We start from the raw sequence: 18,583 nt of genomic DNA on the forward strand, positions 1-18,583 counted from the left end.
CCTGTTACACTTACAATAAACTAACCTTGCTATACTGTATTTGTAAATTTATACTGCAGTTCAAATGCATTCTCTGGTAGAGGAAAACATCTCTCTGCTAACTTACTTTTTTGTACACTTTGGTAAGCAAAGTTGATGTTTTGAAATCACTGTTTCACTAGTACAATAATCGTGCTCTGGCCTTCATTTTTATTCCTTTTAAACAAGCTGCCTGTGTCTCTTCTCAACACTGATTTGACGACTTCTCCAGAGTCTCTGTGCAATAGCTGAACCCAAGCGGTCAGGGAGGCAGTCATGCGAAATGTCGCACTTGTCAAAGTGAACAAAGTACTCTCTGCATTCTGACATGCAGACATCTGCAATTCTCTTGACATTTTACTTCTCATTCGTACAGTCATGTTTACAGTTTATCTGCCTGAACACATTTAACTGAATTTAATTGACTATTTCACCACAAATATTCACATGTTCTATTGCTGTATTGTAGATGCATTTATAATTTTATTTGATTTAAAACACTGTTGAATGGACAAATTACCACTGTACAGTATTTCAGAATATAATATAGATATCAAATATCGCCATTGCTAAAGGTCTGACTTCAGTTACAGTATTGTCTGACAAGCTTAAAGCTGTGTTGCAAATGGCAGAATTGGAAAGTTTCAATTGCGTGTAAGCCCTCCAAAGGGTCTTTGTAGTTTTATGCTGCAGTTTGAATCCATCGCTTTTTTTTTACGCTTTATCTGTGTAGTAATATTCTATTTAAAAACAAGTGCAAGTTTTGTCTATTATAGCTGCGTACTGTATTTGCATGTCATTTCCTCCTGTATTTAATGTGTCGTAATTTGAGCTCCTTTTTAGCTCTGACAAATCCCAGCTCGGGTATTATGCGTGCTGTAGAGAAGGCGACGGTCAAATTCCCCACACTTGGTTTTACTGGCTGTGTGTGAATAGAAGACTTCCTATTAAAGAGCTGCTCATTAGTTTAATGCTGTGTCTAACTGCTAGTTCAAGGCTGTAAAGTGGAAATCGAAACAACCTGCTGAGAGAAGCTGTGTTCCTGAAAGGAATTCACTCATGGACCTCTGCCCATGTTTTGATTTTTCTGAAGATGGGGTGATAATACTTGAACCTACGGCTGTCCAGATACCTGTCCCATCCCTGGCTCCTTCAGAGATGTTGTGGACTATCAAGAGGGACGAGCCGGTCAAGCTGCGGTTATCGCAGTCTGGGCCAGGGTCTGAGACTCCAGTGACGGTCTACCAGATGTTTCAGCGTACCGTGGAACAATATGGAGAGACCCCTGCCCTTGCTGTTAAAAAGGAGGGCCAGTGGGCAACCCTGACCTTTAGGGAGTACTACAACGAATGCAGACTGGCAGCCAAAAGCTTTCTTAAGGTGAGTTCCACTTAGTGCAGTGTATGATTCTGGGTGTGGATTTTTAAATTGAAGCCCCTAACCATCTGGTAGTGAATCTGGAGAAGTATTTTGTTTTAATTTGAATATTTCAGAAATGGGATAGTTTACGTACGTGGGGGGGTTGGGAGAAATCTTGGCAGAAAGTTTCAGGAGTTCTGCTTTGACATTTTCAGCAACGTCGTCAAGTAACATTCTGTATGTTATTTTTGTGGTTTGTTTAAAGCTGATTGGTAATGCTTTCCCCTTGTATATTGATGAAAGATATTGCATTGTGAAGCTACTGTAGGACTCTTAAGCCTGTGCTTTTTATTTTGGGATGTCTCTTGTAGTTTCCACTGTGTGGTGTGTGTTGTGTTTATTTATTTTTTTGTGACCTTTATCCTGTTTCTTGGCAGAATTTGTTTATTGACCTTTTTCACAGAAACTACAAATGTTACATTAGTCTCAGTACTGTAAGATGTCCAAGAAATGTAGTTCTTCTGGCTTCAGGTGCATTGTAACTTCTATAGAACCTTGACATAGTGGTAATACAAAAATCAGATGACTCCCCATTGAAGAAACTAGTAAATACATAGTGCATTTGTAGACTATATTCAGAAGGGTCAAATAGGTGCAGTTTTTTTTTAATTTTATTAAATAGCAGGCTTTGTGTTACAAAGGCTTCAGAAAGTAATACCCTGTTATCTGATATTGCACTCCAAACATAGGTTGGGCAATGCAGAGGGGGTAACATTTTTCACAGAGGTAGTTTTTTGTTTTTTAAATTGTCAGCAATTACAACTTTTCACAACCTAACCACACACTTGGTGCTTCAGCTTTAAGTCTTTATGTAAGGATTGAGTAAATCTAGTAATGCTGCTTTTTTAATTCTTCCTCAGTTGGGCCTGGAACGTTACCATGGCGTTGGCATCCTGGGGTTTAACTCTCCAGAGTGGTTCATCGCAGAGATTGGGTCTATTTTGGCAGGGTAATGATAAAATACGGGACACCATTTTACATTAAGAAATGTCATGAAAACTAATGTACCATGTCTAAGGCTATGGTTTTGGCACGGTAATTGCATTTCATGGGCAAGGTGCGGCAAAAAAACAAATTCATGGAATGGTCACCAAATGTTCTTTTTAGCTACATCAACATAGACGAGCGCTTTTAAATAGTACACCAAGCCAATAAGAGCGGTGCTTTTGACTAGATTAAATGCTACTTGAGTTCAAACTTGCAGTACGTTCTTCAGACTCCAATTGAGGTGGATATGAGGTTCTCCAGCCCTGTGCGATGAGTCGGAATGACATCATCTACAGTCTTGTGATGTGCATCCTTGTGTATTTTTTTTTTTTTTTTTTTTTTTTTTATATAGACAAACTCTGCACATCTACTTTAAATGTACATTTATCCAATTTTGAAAATGCAGCCTATGTTTGTGTGACTAAACTGCTGTGACCACTTTGCACAGCAAAATGACCTGCAATGCTTCCTTTGTACAGCAAGTGGTGACGCTGCACAGCTTTTAGCTGATTTAACCAATTAAGTCACCTTATGTCTGCCATTCCCTGTCCAATTTGCGGCGGTACATAAACTTGGCATTGGGTAAAAGTCTAGTGAAAGGTGAAAACCTGGACCCTCTGAAATGAGCATCAACCGGTGTTTTGAGAGCCTTAGAAATAGCTTTAATTCCGTGGTAACCCCACTAACATGCATGTAATTTTAAACAAGTGTTTGAAAGATCTGACTTTGTCTAATATGGCAACTCAATGTTTTAGGTAAAACTGAAATATTAGAAAACAAAGATTGTGTACGTTAATACAAACTGAACCGTGTCACGGTCAACATTGTCTCAAGTCTGCAGCACTCGGCAAATCTATATTTGCACCGTAAAATCATGTTTCAAGTCTGGCATTTAAGATGCTCTCCCCAAGGTGATTGGCTGCATGACTGTGAAATGACCAGCCCCTACGAAGAAAATGCGTCGTTCAATTGCGTTCATTTAGAACACTTACTATTGTGTATCCTGATTTGGTCCAGATCAATATCTGTACTAAACGTGTTTTTGATCCATCTATATGTACACAACCAAACAATTTAGACTCCCGCAGATTTGTATTTTCAGTGCATATTTTCCCAGAAGTGCCTAATTGTAGCCTTAACCATGTATATTGGTAGACTAATATAGAAAGAAAAAGCATTATATACTAATTGTTTTAGTATTTTGCATTGACCACGTCCTTGGCACAGTGTATGCAGATAACCAGATTTTTATAGAGCTGATCTGGGAATTGACTGCTTTGCGTTGCACCATCGTAAAAAACGTAAAGACACGCCTAACGTAATTTGTAAAAGAAGTTAGTTAACACTTGTGCTTTTAACTAAGTTTGAACTTGCATGTAGCTGGTGAAACCATGCCCTGACTACTGTAAATGTGACCTATATGTAGGGTAACCCTCTCTACCAGGATAATCCCTGGTAGGTGCTGTGGTTTTTGTAACTGCAGAGATTGAACTATCCAGTCTTTAATATTGCTTCACTACAGCAACCCACTTATCCATCCAGAGTCCTGAAGATTTATGGGCCACCGTCTGTTTTATGGCAGTTCAGCCTAGAAAGTCGCTGCTTGACCAGGAACAGTTGATAAAGTAGAAGACAGTTAGTGCCCAGATTCTTTCCCAAGAGTTGTGGTTTTTGCAGTGTTTTCAGTTATGAATTATTATAATAATTCTTTAGGTGGAGCCAGGCATTCCAACTGGTTTAGGCAACAAAATCTTACCTTGAATAGTCAAGGTTTTTATTTTATTTCTCTCTTCAGAGGGTTAGCTGTGGGTATCTATACAACTAACTCCCCCGAGGCCTGTCAGTATGTGGCAGACAACTGTGAAGCGAACGTCCTGGTGGTGGAGAATCACAAGCAGCTGACCAAAATCCTACAGGTAACAGTAGTGGCCTAGTCACAGTAACCCAATGTCCTTCTTTGCATACTAGATCACTTGGAACGAAAGTATTAAGCAAATTTTGGGGGACATTCAAAGGCAAATGTGTGACTTCTATCACAAAACCTGTACAGCTGCTTGAAGTGTTCACCTGCTGTTCCCACATTTTTTTTATTTAAATTTTCGAAGTAAATGAGATTACTTTTTTCAAGGTTAATTGTATATATTTATTTTTCCAATCACTTAGGTTAAGGACCAGTTGCCCCACCTGAAGGCTATTGTTCAATACAAAGACGAGCTGAAAGAAAAGCAACCAAACCTCTACACTGTAAGCTTGCTACTTTTTTTTTTTTAAATCAACGGCACTCGCCAACAGAGTATTCGTTTGAAAATGCCAACAAATGTGCTTTGTAAAAATCTTCCGTGCCATTGGAGCCTCGCCTATAGCTGCATCTTGGTCATACACTTCTCTTTTATAAACTCCCCTGTGCAGTGGAAAGAGTTCATGGAACTGGGCAAGCAGATCCCTGATGCACAGCTTGATGATGTCATTGGATCCCAGAAGGCCAATCAGTGCTGCAGTCTGATCTATACGTCTGGGACCACTGGTCAGCCCAAGGGGGTCATGCTGAGCCACGACAATGTGAGTATATAAATCTCATGGGCTACGATGCAGGACTAGGATGCGAGACCCATTCTCTCAGCATGTAGTAGGATCTGTTGTAACAAGAGGTGGCTCACAGAGGACATGTGTTGGGGGTGAGGGTGGAGGTGGTAGGGTTGAGAGATTAAGTTTATTACAAGTTATCTGTTTTCAGTTCACGTGGATGGCGGAAGCTGCTGGCAAGACAGCTAATTTTGGAAATGGGACTGAGGAATGTGTTATAAGTTATCTTCCACTCAGTCACATTGCAGCTCAGCTTTCTGACATCTGGATTTCCATGAGGTTTGGAGCAACCACTTACTTCGCAGAGCCAGACGCACTGAAGGTGAAAATCTTTAGATTTAATTTTACTTTACCAAATTTCCTGGCATTATGTAGACTGACACATTTTAAATTATGTACTGTATGAAAGCCCAAGTCGAACCCTGTTTTTTAAATTTTAAAAAAAATCTTCCACAAGCTGCTAGGTTAAGTGACTTGTGTCTTATCTCTGAGCATCATTCTTGAGTAATTGTTTCCATGTCCAAGGCGCTACTCTCTTGCTATTCAAGCTTACACTCGGAAGGGGCATTACATTGAGTGCTGATCCCTTGTGCTGTCTCCCATTGGGCTGTGTGTACTCAAACAGCATGTGTCATACACATGTACAGTCTTCATCCTAGTGTTCCAGAACAGGGTGGTGGTCTGAGGGAACTCGGCCTGAGACTTGCGTTCTTAATCAAGACACTAAGTTCCTGTCAAGTAAAGGTGCTGGACGCTTTTCAGGGTTCCTTGTTGAACACGATGCGCGAGGTGCGTCCGACAGCCTTTATGGCGGTGCCGCGGGTGTGGGAGAAGATTCGGGAGAAGATGCAGAGCCAGAGTTCCAAGTCCTCTCTCGTGAAGAGGAAGGTGGCGGAGTGGGCAAAGTACGTCGGACTCCAGGCAAACTACAACTTCATGAACGGGTACTGTACCAGACTCTTCCTGATAACTCTGCCCGGCCTGCATTTTAAGGGTGTGTTTGTTCTAGATGTGATAGGTCGCCAGGTTCCAATTGGGCTTTTTGTAAATCTGTACAATGCAGCAGATAACGAGCAATTGAAGTGCAAGATATACAGGAATACCAGTATAATCTCATTGAAATGCAAGGGATACAGGAATACCAGTATAATCTCATTTCAACCCTTTCAGGATGTTTCAGTGGGGTGCTCCCTGAGGACCAGGCTTTTTTTGGCTGTGTTTGACGCTTCCTATAAATTCAGTACAAATCTATTTTGCAGTAGCATCTTGGAAATTGTGTCTTTTCAGAACACTCTGGGGAACATTTAAGTGCTTTAGAAACCATACAAATGTTACACTTTATGTATTCTGCTTAGATACATGTATACAAACATGTTGTTCTATGACCCGAGGGACCTTGTCAACAAAACCTTCAGGAAGTATTGCAAATATTGATGTCTGGGCAAATTACAAGACATTGTTTCACCTGAGTGATTGCAATGACATAATACACATTTATTCTCAGGGTCCTAAGCAATACTGGCCACCACTCAATTTTTTAAAAAATATTTTTCACAAAATATGACGTCGCAGATGGGCGTTAAGACTGCACACCCAAGAGCTGCATGTAATAATTAAACTGCAGAAACATTCTTGTATGCAGCACTGCTCCAGCCTCCTGAGCCTTGATACCAGCTGTTACTTTATGATAAGCAAATACTTCAAATTTAATGTTTGGTGTGTGGTTTATTTATTTATTTTTGGTTTAGGAGTCAAACTGTCCCCTGGGGTTACATGCTGGCAAACAACCTGGTGTTTAAGAAAGTGCGGGCAGCACTAGGACTGGATCGCTGCACAAAGTGTTTCACTGGAGCAGCACCCATTACCAAGGACACACTGGAGTACTTCATGAGCCTCGACCTGCCCATCTACGAGCTGTATGGCATGAGCGAGAGCACTGGCCCACACACCATCTCCAGTGAGGCAGCATTCCGCATCATGAGGTCCGTTCCACAGACCGACCATTTTTCTTGACAAGTACAATGTAGCCCTTTTTAAGTGTGCTTGTCCTTCCAAAGTACTGTGTTAACCACATCTAGTAAAGCATTATAACAGCACCTAGTCAAAAGTACTCTACATGTCCACTAGGTACAGTTTTGCTCAGCTGTGGCTTCTTTGTTTCAGCTGTGGTAAGGAGATTCCTGGCTGTTCTACTAAACTGGATAAGCCAGATGAGGAAGGGAATGGTGAGATCTGTTTCTGGGGACGCCACGTGTTCATGGGCTACCTCAACATGACCGACAAGACGGAGGAGGCTCTTGACCAGGAGGGCTGGCTGCACTCTGGGGACCTGGGCAAGCATGACCCTGAAGGCTTCCTTTATGTTACTGGCCGCATCAAGGGTAAAATGACTGTAGTGAATAGATGGGGAGGAGGAGGGGGGAGGGGTTAATATTGAGCATTAACATTGGAATAACATTCTGATATGTCCACTGTTTGTGCAATGAGGGCTTTTAAAGTTGAGAATTTGTGGAGGAGGGATTTGTCATTGTGAACATTTGAATCAATCATTGGCATCTCGCTCTGACTGGTTTTGTAAGCTCATTTTCAATCTCTGGTCTTTCCCCATAGAGCTGATCATCACTGCAGGCGGGGAGAATATCCCCCCAGTGCTCATTGAGGATGCTGTGAAAGAGGAACTCCCGATCGTCAGCAACGCTATGCTGATCGGAGACAAGCGCAAGTTCCTCAGCATTTTGCTGACCCTTAAGGTACCGCTGTATTACTATGACAGTATTATCTATTGCAGTGATAGTTTGCATCATCTAGCATTTAATTTTTTGTGTGGATTTCCATTTTCATGTTTACAAATTCAAACTTTATTTAATATTTCACTTATCTAATCACAACCCACATCCCAGTGCAATGTGGATGAAGATGGGGAGCCAACTGATGAACTGACACCCCAATCCAAGGAGTTCTGCAGGCAGACAGGCTGCCGGGCCAATCGCCTGTCCGAGATCACCAGCAAGAACCACCTGCCTGTTTTCAAAGCCATCCAGGCGGGGATTGACCGGGTCAATGCCAAGGCAACCTCCAATGCCCAGAAAATCCAAAAGTGGACCATCCTGGAGAAGGAGTTTTCCATTTCAGGGGGAGAGCTTGGTGAGGAGCTTTATACTAAAACAGATCACTAGATCTGTATTTGTTTCTCTGATTGTTTGTTCTCTTTTATGGTACATGTTCATCCTTTTGTGAACTTGCAAGTGTGTGTAGCTTTTTTTTGTTATTTTTAAAGGCTCCTATTGCATACTGTAGCAGTTTTGTCTGTTGGGTTTAATGGAACTGTCTACTGTGAAATAAGTAAAGGTGTCTGTGCAAAAAAAAAACACTTCCTATTGAATATGGAGTCTTTCTTTTGTGTAATTGATAGGTCCTTTCCAGCTCGTTACTCTATCTGTTATATTGTACATTTAGTCCGTGAACACTCTTTTGGTATCGCTTCAAATTGTAAAGAGAGCACAGCTGCCTAGAATCTGGCTTCACTTTCTCATTTTCATTTTAACAGGCCCAACAATGAAACTGAAGAGGCCTGTGGTGCAGAAAATGTACAAAAATCAAATTGAAGAATTTTACTTGTAAAGTGATGCAAGGAGCTGAGGAGATCTGTTTTTAAAGAAGCTAAGGCTTTTGAACTGTGAATAGGAATTTTGTTTTGCTGCTTTTTCTATGGATCGTTCATTTCTTAATTTTGCACAAAACACCATCACGTTTGTTAAATGAAATGTAGAATTGCTTCCTTTTAATTGCCAGTACCTAAAGGTGGTTGTTTGCTACGAACCTTAATTTTACACTGATTTAAACACTAATTGTATATACACAGTTTTTAAATGACGATCGGCATAGTGCCAAATGTGTGTGTGCAATTTCAAAAGCTATTCTGCTATTTTCTGAGTGTTTTTGCACTATTAATAAACTTGTTGCAATTATGTATTATTACTGTTGTATTATGGTGGATTCTTACTAGTCTTTAGAAGGTAACTTTTTTTTTTTTTTTTTTTTTTTTTTTTTAAATGCATCCTGGACATGTAAAAAATGCATGAGGTGTGTTCAAAAAGGCTTAGTGGGTGAGTCAGAAGTCCTGGGGTGGTTTGTCCTAATAAAAGAACATGTGAAAAGCACATGCAGCCCTGTGGACAAGTGTTTGAGGATGGAGCATATGTGAATTGCCCAGAGTGTGAAAATACAGTACATACTGCAGTAACTCACTATATGCAGTACTTTCTTTTAAATTGTGCAATCTACCCTGTTAATCATGTTTTCCTGGTCCAATGAGATTGTATTCTATAGTTAATTCACAAATTACTAAAATCTACACAATAAAAATATCTGGTTTGCATTTGTTCTGTCCAAGTTTCATTTACCACCAAACATTGGTTATCCAGGTAACTGTGGTATTCCTTTTATCTGTCTCAACTAAAATGTTATCGCTGTAATGTGAAAGATATTAGGACTAGTGCTAATCCCTTGCTGCTTGCTTGCATTCCTAGTTGACTTTGCTTTCCCCAGGTGTTAAGCACATGTAAATGAGCAAATTCAGAAATTCAGTTCTCTTTCCTTCTGCATGGACCAGTTGCAGTTTACACGAGAGATTGACCAATGCCCAGTCAGCATTAGGTTGCATTCAAGAAATGCTATTGCTTGTGCTCTAGTTATGTTTACAATGACTTCTGGCACCCAGAATGGAACATTCTTTTCTAGAGTCTCTTCGTATGCTTTGGTAATGCAAGTTCCAAGCATGGAATGCCTGGAGAGGGTAGGCCAGTGCCACTTTGGAACAATTAACATCATTCTGTGGGTCAGTGCATCAAATTCAAGGGACAACCTGAAGAATCAGCATTTTACGAAGATGAACACACTTGCTTTTCTTCTGTAATTGCATTGCAAATCTCATGTTAAGAAATGCTTATTGCATTACATCAAACCAAATCATGCAAGGGCTGCTCCTAAGTGGGTAGGGTAACCACATGAAACTCAAAAGAACGTAGGTTTAAAGAAAATAATTTCAGTGGAATTAGTAGTGATAACCTAATGCCACAACCTTAGCAGAGCACATTCGCATTTTGTGTTAGAAGGGAATCGTAACAGAAATATTAAACAAATTGTATTTAACCATCAGTGGCGCTAAAAGCAGAGACTATGTTCAGACATTTGCTGTAAACCCAAATGACCATGATTAGTTAAGTAGAACATTTCTGTAATGTCATTCTAAAGTCTAGGGTAAATCATCAACACCCTTTAATGCAATGTGGGTTTAATTAATGGTATGTTCTTATGAGGCCTAATATTTGAAATATTAGCATAGCCCCTCATTATTTACCATAATGACAGCCACTGGTGCAGTAATTAAAAGTTCAGTGTAAACCCATGTCATAATAAAAGGATAGGGTCAAGCAGACTGTCCTTGAACAAAACCATCACCTCTTTGTTGTAAGTGTAAGGTATTAGAATAGTATTTGATGGCTTAGGAATGCATTATCTAACATTTACAACATTAAAGATACCAACCCCCCCCAAAAAAAATAAAAACAGCATTACATTTATTTTGTTTATACAGGGTTTAGTGTTTATTAAGTCCCTTCTGCTTTCAGTAACAGTACCCATACAGCACACACTACATCATCAAACAAGCATGCCTTCAATAAAACCACAGTGTACCTGTAAACTTGAAAGATCTGGTATTACTGAGATGTCCAGTTGAGTAGCATCTCCTTTAAGTAGATTTTTGTTTTATTTCCAGGGCTTGTGAATATTCTTGAATATCTTGACAAATATTGTTTCTAAGATAAAATAATGCACAGAAAAAGAGCACTTAATTCACAAATGTTAAACTCAAAACTACAGAAAGAGGATGTGTAAAATTTAGGCAGTACAATTTCTTTAAAGAAAGAAGATTGGTACACTAACATTTCAAAGTAATTGCAGTACAGCACTTTAAAGATGACTTGAACTATTCATTTTGGCCAACTGCATTTTTTTTTTAATCTTTAATGCTTTTAAGAGTACAATAGGTATTTGTTTTTGTTAGCAAAATAAATCAGAAGTGTAATTAAAATATACAGTGTCTATTTACCATATAGGTGCCTTTCAACCTAACCAGAATACATAGCTCCTGTATAATAAATCAAATATATTGCGCATAGTTAAGCCCATTAGGTTTTGATTTAAAAAACTGTACATTAATTTTGATAATGCATTGGTGTTATGATAAAATTAGCCTTACTGTGGAGTTCAAGCCTGCCTTTGACAAAGTGGCTTCTGCTGTAAACAGGAGGGTTGTTTTACAAGTAGCTTTCCTTGGTTCAAGAATATAAATGAAACCTGGACACACAGCAATACCACTGGCATAACACTGTGAGAATTTAGATCAACCAAGTTCATCAACATTCGTTATACTACTTGTTAACACTCATGACCCTTGGCATTATGGTTTTGATGGCTGTAGTGTTAATCCAGTTGATAAACTCTTGTACATTATTAGTAATGTACTTGGGATAGCCAGATGTCAAAGCCACCTGCCCATAGTGAAAGTCGAGATTGTCATTTTATTCTATTTCAAGCCTACTGTTTGTCATTTTTAGTGTTAGGACAGGTGAGAGATTGGGTCTCCTGAACGACTGCCACATCCATCTGTTTAACTCTTTCCTGAAACACAATGATGGGGTGGACTGATTTACATTATTCCTTAGGATTTCCACACCTTTGAAAATGCATACAATTTAACCATATCTTAAACAACCAACACCCTTTATTACAAATGTTTAATAGAAGAGGTTTATGCTATAAGTTGAAACCACCCGAAGAGCTGCTAAAGCGAGCCTCTTAATGTTCCATTAAGTGTAGTGTCTCAGAATATGAAATAGGGTCTTCAAGTAGTTCTAAATTTGAGGGGCAGAAATCAGAGTGGCTCTGATGCTACTGAACACAGGTGCTTTCCAGTTCGGGTGTAATGCTTGGAAGTCACAGTTTTGGGATTAGCCTTAAGAGTTTTTGTACCAATGAGTTGCTTCAAGCTCTAAACACAGCACTGAAGGTATTTGTGCTTTTCAGGTATTTGAAGTCTGTCTGCTGATCTGCTCAGTACTCTGCCTCAGAGCCCTCAGCAGTGTCAGTGTTACGAGATAGCATGTAGTTGTCCATGTCTATGGAAGGGCAGTTGTGGATGGAATAGCGCAGTCTCTCTGCCATGGTGGCCTGGCTTGTGTAAGGTGGCAATCGCAGCTGGAAGAAGCAGGTCTGTGCTGTAGGGAGGCCATTGATGGGCTGTGGGGAAAACGGAAGAAAGCAAGTCTCTTATTACTGAAGAGATTTGTTTTGTTGTCCAAGCTGGTGTTGACTAATCTTCTTATTTGATCAAAGGTTTTGTACTTAATCACATGAAAATAATTTTGACCTTTAGTCGATGGTAACTGCTTGCCCTTGGCTGTGCAGGTGTATGATAGGTCACATTTAGAAATCAGAATTCTATATTTAAATAAAAGGTGAACAAGTACAAGAGAAACACAGTGGGGAATTAATAATAGTGTAACATAAGAACTGCTGTAACACAAGAACTGTTCTATTCTTCCTTTTTGATATGGAATGTTCTGGATATTTTCACTGAGACCTGTAATTCAAACTGCTGCACAGTTTTTTGTAATGTATATCTTTTACAAACCTGACAAACAAGTGTAACATACTGTACCGTACTTAAACCTAGGGAAAAGGACACCTTCGATTCCCAGAATCTGATACTCTCAATAACGTGTGCCAACCACATTTCATCAGAATTAGACTTGATATTGTTGATTTACAATAACATACATCTCCTCTAAATCTTGTAATCGATCAAGTTGTGTGAACCTCAAAACCAAGCAAACTTACCTATGTACAAGTAGAAATAGAAATAAAACAATTTATAGTGGTAAAATCTTATTAAGAAATACTGAAAGAAACAAATTCAATGACAACTGTTTTTGAAAACTGAAAAGTAAAATCGGACAGTATAGTGATTCTAGAACTTTACTGGATTGTAACGGTTCTCTCTTACCCGGTCGACTTTGATGATCTGAAATTTCTGGGTGATGTCAGCCGTGTTTGCTGGTAGCCTAGATCTTCCCGACACAAATCGCAGGAACAGAACTCTCTCCTCATTGGTAAATTCCTCTAAGGTCTGCCACAGCCAACCAATCAGCTGATGGCTATCGTTAATGTCCCGGTAACGCACAACCTGCTTCAGTGTTTCCACAGACACCTCTGGCATTCCACAGACCAACTGCTCAAACTGCTTGGCTGTGAGCAGAGACAAGAGAGGCACTGGGATGATTGAGGACATGCCTTCTCTCACTGCGGCCACCTGCACACAAAGAACAAATGGGGACAGACAAATAGGTATTTCATTATCTAGCAATTTATTGATTTAGGCAATGTATCTGCATACAAATGGTTTCACTTACCTGTTGGTCCATTTCATGCAGTCTGTAGTTGATTGCTCTCTCTACATAGTCCTTTCTGTTTGGAAAGGTCAAAGGGATGTGACATCCTCCAGGAACTATGGGGACCAGCCTGCCATCAGCACTGCGTGCCATAAAGGAGTCCAGAGGAATCATCTAGCAGGAGCAATGAAAGAACATTACTGATTTTACTGAAAACTTGTGTTTCCATTCCTTATTTAACACATTTTACACGCAGAACTACTACACTTAACTTTGTTTTGTTTTTTTTCAATATTTTGTTTACTCGGTGGCCTCTGTCACAGCTGAATGTCTTTCACTAACACTCAGGGATCTCAGCAATGAATTTGTATGACAAATACAGATGAACCCATCTCATATCACCTTGCTCGATATCATACCCCATTTACTATCACGATTTTTCAAAAACCACTCGCCATACACCATTGCTTCTTTGAGAAATTAACTCTCTTAATATATCTCACAAACACATCTATTGTCACATTTTGTGCAATCTGTCAAATGCTGCGTGGACAGGCTTTACTAAGTAACCACAGGACATAATTAATTTCCAATTAACAACCAATAATCACCTAGACTGATTAACTGACATTTTGTGCAGCCTGTCAAATGCTGTGTTGGCGGTCTTAACAGGATACGGTTCAGTTACAAAATACCAACGTCACCAAATTAATCATCTTTAACAGTTTAATACAAATGCACACAAAAAAAAAAAAAAAAAATACCAAGTGCAACAACACCTAACTGATAGCTCCTAAGTCGACAAATCATGTCTTTTTTAGATAGACACAAACAGTTTATTTCCAGTTAACGATACACAATGTATTTGTCCTGTAGTAAACTATACGCATGTGTTTAAATGTAAATAATGACTAAATGTACACTATTAAAACACTGCTCTTTAATTCACTGTTCATTTATATATATATATATATATATATATATATATATATATATATATATATATATATAACATATATATAAACACTGTTTACATCAGTCATAGTAACCTGTCTCTTTCACTCCAATCATAGATCTTGTTCCAGCCAAGTCCCTAATGATTTAGTTGCTATAAGTTCACTTAAAGACATTGTTAGAACAAGGCTTTGGATTGATGAGTTGAATAATTAAAAGACATAGCAGACCAGTAAGGACCACTAGTTTAGATCAACTGTTGTGCACCAAGATGATGAGACCAATCTGTGGGACCTCTGTGAATAGAGAGATGTGTCTGTGGGACCTCTGAATAGAGAGATATGTCAGTGGGACCTCCATGAATAGAGAGATGTGTCAGTGGGACCTCCATGGATAGAGAGATGTGTCAGTGGGACCTCCATGAATAGAGAGATGTGTCAGTGGGACCTCCATGAATACAGAGATGTGTCAGTGGGACCTCTGTGAATAGCAGAGTAGCACTTACTGTCTTCACGGCTTTTATTTGTAGTTTTGTTTATGCAGTGTTTCGTTTGGCCTTCTCGTATTATTGGCACGCAAAACTGGGTACTGCCACCGCCGTTAATAGCATTGCTGGTACAGACCTGTGGTCACTGTTTTTAAATACTAATTCCTCAGCGCCTGTGAGATGGGTCAGCATAACCTCCGTGTATCTCTCCGTTTATCAGAGGATAACACACACCACCTATCAAAGGCTAATCTTTTTGATAAATGCATTATGTGACCAACAAAAACTGATGGTGTGATTACTGCACATACTGGTGTTAGAAGTAATGAAGCTTATCGTGAGCAAAAAAAAGCCTTGCTTGCAGCAAACACTGCTGCCTTCTCAGTTCATAATTCATCCTTAGGTAGCATGAGTAAAAAGGATCGCTTTAATTTTTGAAGGATACAGTGAAGGTGGAAGTTTTTCTTGTAGCTGGTTTCCTCACCACAGGGAAGTTGTCCTCATTGATGCCGCTGTTTTCCAGATGCAGGATTCCCTGCAGGCTGCGGTAGTTGAGCAGGTCTACCTCCTCCAGGTCCTGGCCACTGAGCGGGATGGAGCAGAGCTGCTTCCACACCCAAGGAGCCAGGTGCAGGTCCAGAGGCTTCTTGGTCCGGATAGCAACGGCCATCAGGATTCCCAGGAAACGAAACTGGACCATGTGATCTTCTGAGCAAGCAGATGGATTCAACAAAAACCTGAAACAAACATCAAGGTTCATTAACCACTTGGCCCCGACTGTCTGTATGGGTGCATTATTGCAAAAAGAAGAAAATGCTTTACAGTAGTGAAACAAAAAAGTGATTCAAATATAAGGTGTTAATCACTTTACAGAGGTGCAGGCTGTAATGTACCACCCAGCAAAAGTGTTGCAGAAATACACTAATATTATGAGCGTTGATATTATCTTAAAAGATACTACAAAATTGGAATAATTTGTTATGCAAATTGACACATATTCTGTACTCTATAAAAGCTTACTTTATCTGTTGAAAATCAGTTTCAGACAGACTTTGATAAAAGACGGATACCGGCTGCTTGGTTAATAAGTGTGTTTCCATGACCTAGGAGCAGTCTCAAAAATGATGACTGGGAGCAATTCTGAGATCATACTTCCATCCCCATCTTCCCTGAAGGAAAACACTAATCTCTTGGGATGGGTCACATATCTAACCAGTACAAATTAAACATCTTACAGGTTTGTCACTTTATGCCCAACCAACCAGGCTGACTATGCTGGCTGTACACCTTATTGACTGTGCTATGGCAGGCATTTCTAATTTCTTGTCCAACCGTTATATGTAAAGCATCACATTTTGTATATAGTCATATTGTGTATTTTGATAGTATAGTTTAAAATATCAATACTTAATACACTAGTATCCTGGAAACCTACAGCAATCCAGTAAATGAGAAGATATTTAAATATCAAATCAGATGCAATTAGTTGACCCCTTTTGAATGAGTCAATGCCTTTAGTTTTTTTAAATTTTTTTTTAACATTTCACTTGATTTCTAATTTGTGGATCTGTTTCAGCAACCAAAAAGGTCATCATTGCGTAAGCTTTCTTCTTACACAACAGTGCACATAACACGATCACAGTCATCATTTGGATCCTATCAAATTTGCCCAGAGGTTGTGGGTGCACTAACTTTTCCAATCTCCTTTGTGTATCGTTTGTATTTACACTGAGAACAGTAGAGACTGTATTACATAATCAAATTGACATTATATCTACTTGTCTGTGAATACATTCTGAAACAGACTGCAGCTAACCACATACTATACGATCTGAATAATTGCAATGTACAACTCATTCTCAGGACTGCCTTGAACAACTACATTATGTAAACCACATAAAAACAGCTTTTAAGCCTAGACTATTACTTTTTAAATGAACACATGCTTCACTTGTTTTGCCTTCCATGAAAATATTTAATTAAAAAAAAAACTAAATCGATGCATTATTCAACATAGCTTTTGACAGCTACTGTGCAATAGCCATGTGGCTTGACCATTGTCTTTAGCTAGTTTTACCTTTTTGATCCTCCCATAACTGACATAACTGACATAAATGTCTTTTTCTCTAGATTCTATTACTTGGTAAAAACCCCATGTTCAATATATGCCCACAACACACAGGTCAAAGGACTCCACAATGAAACAAGAACAAAACACATCTTCTTGCACTGCAACTACCTGTCTGTGTTACTGCCAACATCAGCAGTACTGTTTGGAGTTTGAATGAGCAGATCCACAACACCAGACTCTAATTCCTAAAAAAAAAAAAAAAAAAAAAAAAAAAAAAAAAAAAAAAAGACAAAACATTTATTAGCATTTCCTCCTCCTTTCTAACAATTGGTATTAATATATGGTCTTCCCAATTCTCTGGCTGATCCTAGGTAAAGTAGAATCTAATAGAATCTAAACTCCATACTGCATGGTAACATAATGAGTGCATTACAAAGCATTCAGTAAACCTGTTAGATAGAAAACAACAAGAAAAAACCCATAATGAATGCAAAAAAAAAAAAAAAAAAAAAAAAAAAAAAGACAAATCCATCTCCAGAATGCATTTAGGAAATTCCCTGGTAAAATCCAAATGTACAGGAAATTAGCATTACAGCATATTGTATAATCCTGAAAAACATATGACATACAGCTAATTATTTATGTTACAGCCTACAATTATTAATAAGAAACAGTTGACAAGCTCCGTCTACTGCCTCAAGTCTTACTGCTGAGAAGAGTTTCCCAGACCTAGCCTCACCTGACACATCTCTGTGATGGTGTCATCAAACACTCCGCCCGCATCGTCTGCTCCCTCACCCACCAGTTTCACCTTCCAGGCTCTGGAAGGCAGCCGCAGTTCAGAGGGGTTCAGGTTCACCACCTGTCTGGCGATCTGAACAAAGATGGGCTTGCTGGAGCGCCCCCTTCGTAGAAGAACATCACAGTGTTAACAATACTTGTGAGCGTATGGTACAACACAGAGGTAAAATCACCTCATTTACAAGGCATACATGGCATTTACTTTCTGTATGGTATCTTTCAACACTCCTAAATGCTAGAAATAGATGCGACTCCCCCCCAGGCCTCTGTATTTCATCAAACTAGAATTTAATTTATGATAATGCAACATTGCCTTATAACTAGAATACTTAATTTTAAAGTGAGGTGACGGTACATATGACTAACCACTGGCTTACAATATATCTGTTCTCTGAAACTGAAGACACACTGAAAAAGAATGGATTATTATGAAACTACCTGGTGGAAATTCTCTTGACAGTAATCTGAGGCCCATAAGTCTTCCCTTGTATCATCGTCCTTCCAATAGATCTGACCAGGGGTAGGGTGTTCACCTTGGGTGAGAGCAGGCCTCTTAACTGGCCCTGTGCAATCGCAGTGGCTCCTGAACTGTATCGGGAGGCTGAAACCTGCTTGAGGAAAATATATACTTCCACTTATTAGACAAGGATTACAAGGCAACGTATTCAAATTTAACTGAAAATAGAGGTGGTAAAAACTTACTCAAAAGTTGTCTGGTAAAGGTAAAATTAGGTAGTGGGTCTACTGAGCTAGTAGGTCTCATGACACATTATTTGTTTTGTTAGAAAACTCTTGAAACAAGCTTTAAAA

General features: G+C 39.2%; 2 protein-coding genes across 2 annotated transcripts in view; one reads left to right on the forward strand and one right to left on the reverse strand.

Moving 5' to 3' along the window:
* Positions 1–913: 913 nt before the first annotated feature.
* Positions 914–10,007, forward strand: LOC121316082 (long-chain-fatty-acid--CoA ligase ACSBG2-like). Its single transcript, XM_041250834.1, has 12 exons — positions 914–1,398; positions 2,298–2,386; positions 4,220–4,340; positions 4,588–4,668; positions 4,834–4,983; positions 5,159–5,329; positions 5,770–5,951; positions 6,756–6,989; positions 7,171–7,388; positions 7,618–7,757; positions 7,908–8,151; positions 8,555–10,007. Exons 1-12 carry the CDS (start codon positions 1,078–1,080, stop codon positions 8,626–8,628), a joined length of 2,025 nt encoding a protein of 674 aa, XP_041106768.1. The 5' UTR covers positions 914–1,077; the 3' UTR covers positions 8,629–10,007.
* Positions 10,008–10,589: 582 nt separating this feature from the next.
* Positions 10,590–18,583, reverse strand: part of LOC121316088 (probable E3 ubiquitin-protein ligase HERC1) — a 64,515-nt gene continuing 56,521 nt past the window's right edge. Inside the window, exons 73-79 of the mRNA XM_041250848.1 lie at positions 18,212–18,381; positions 17,712–17,877; positions 17,141–17,217; positions 15,386–15,638; positions 13,482–13,634; positions 13,076–13,381; positions 10,590–12,309 (exon numbers count right to left, since the gene is read on the reverse strand). Coding sequence (XP_041106782.1) covers positions 12,124–12,309; positions 13,076–13,381; positions 13,482–13,634; positions 15,386–15,638; positions 17,141–17,217; positions 17,712–17,877; positions 18,212–18,381 — 1,311 coding nt within the window. The 3' untranslated portion in view covers positions 10,590–12,123. The remainder of the gene's footprint in view (positions 12,310–13,075; positions 13,382–13,481; positions 13,635–15,385; positions 15,639–17,140; positions 17,218–17,711; positions 17,878–18,211; positions 18,382–18,583) is intronic.

Source organism: Polyodon spathula, chromosome 1, assembly GCF_017654505.1.
Source record: "Polyodon spathula isolate WHYD16114869_AA chromosome 1, ASM1765450v1, whole genome shotgun sequence".
Classification (NCBI taxonomy): domain Eukaryota; kingdom Metazoa; phylum Chordata; class Actinopteri; order Acipenseriformes; family Polyodontidae; genus Polyodon; species Polyodon spathula.

Coding starts and splice junctions, on each gene's coding strand:
- LOC121316082 (XM_041250834.1), top strand. CDS start 1,078: ATGGACCTCTGCCCATGTTTTGATTTTTCTGAAGATGGGGTGATAATA. Junction 1,399..2,297: donor CAGCCAAAAGCTTTCTTAAG/GTGAGTTCCACT, acceptor ATTCTTCCTCAG/TTGGGCCTGGAACGTTACCA. Junction 7,389..7,617: donor TGTTACTGGCCGCATCAAGG/GTAAAATGACTG, acceptor CTTTCCCCATAG/AGCTGATCATCACTGCAGGC.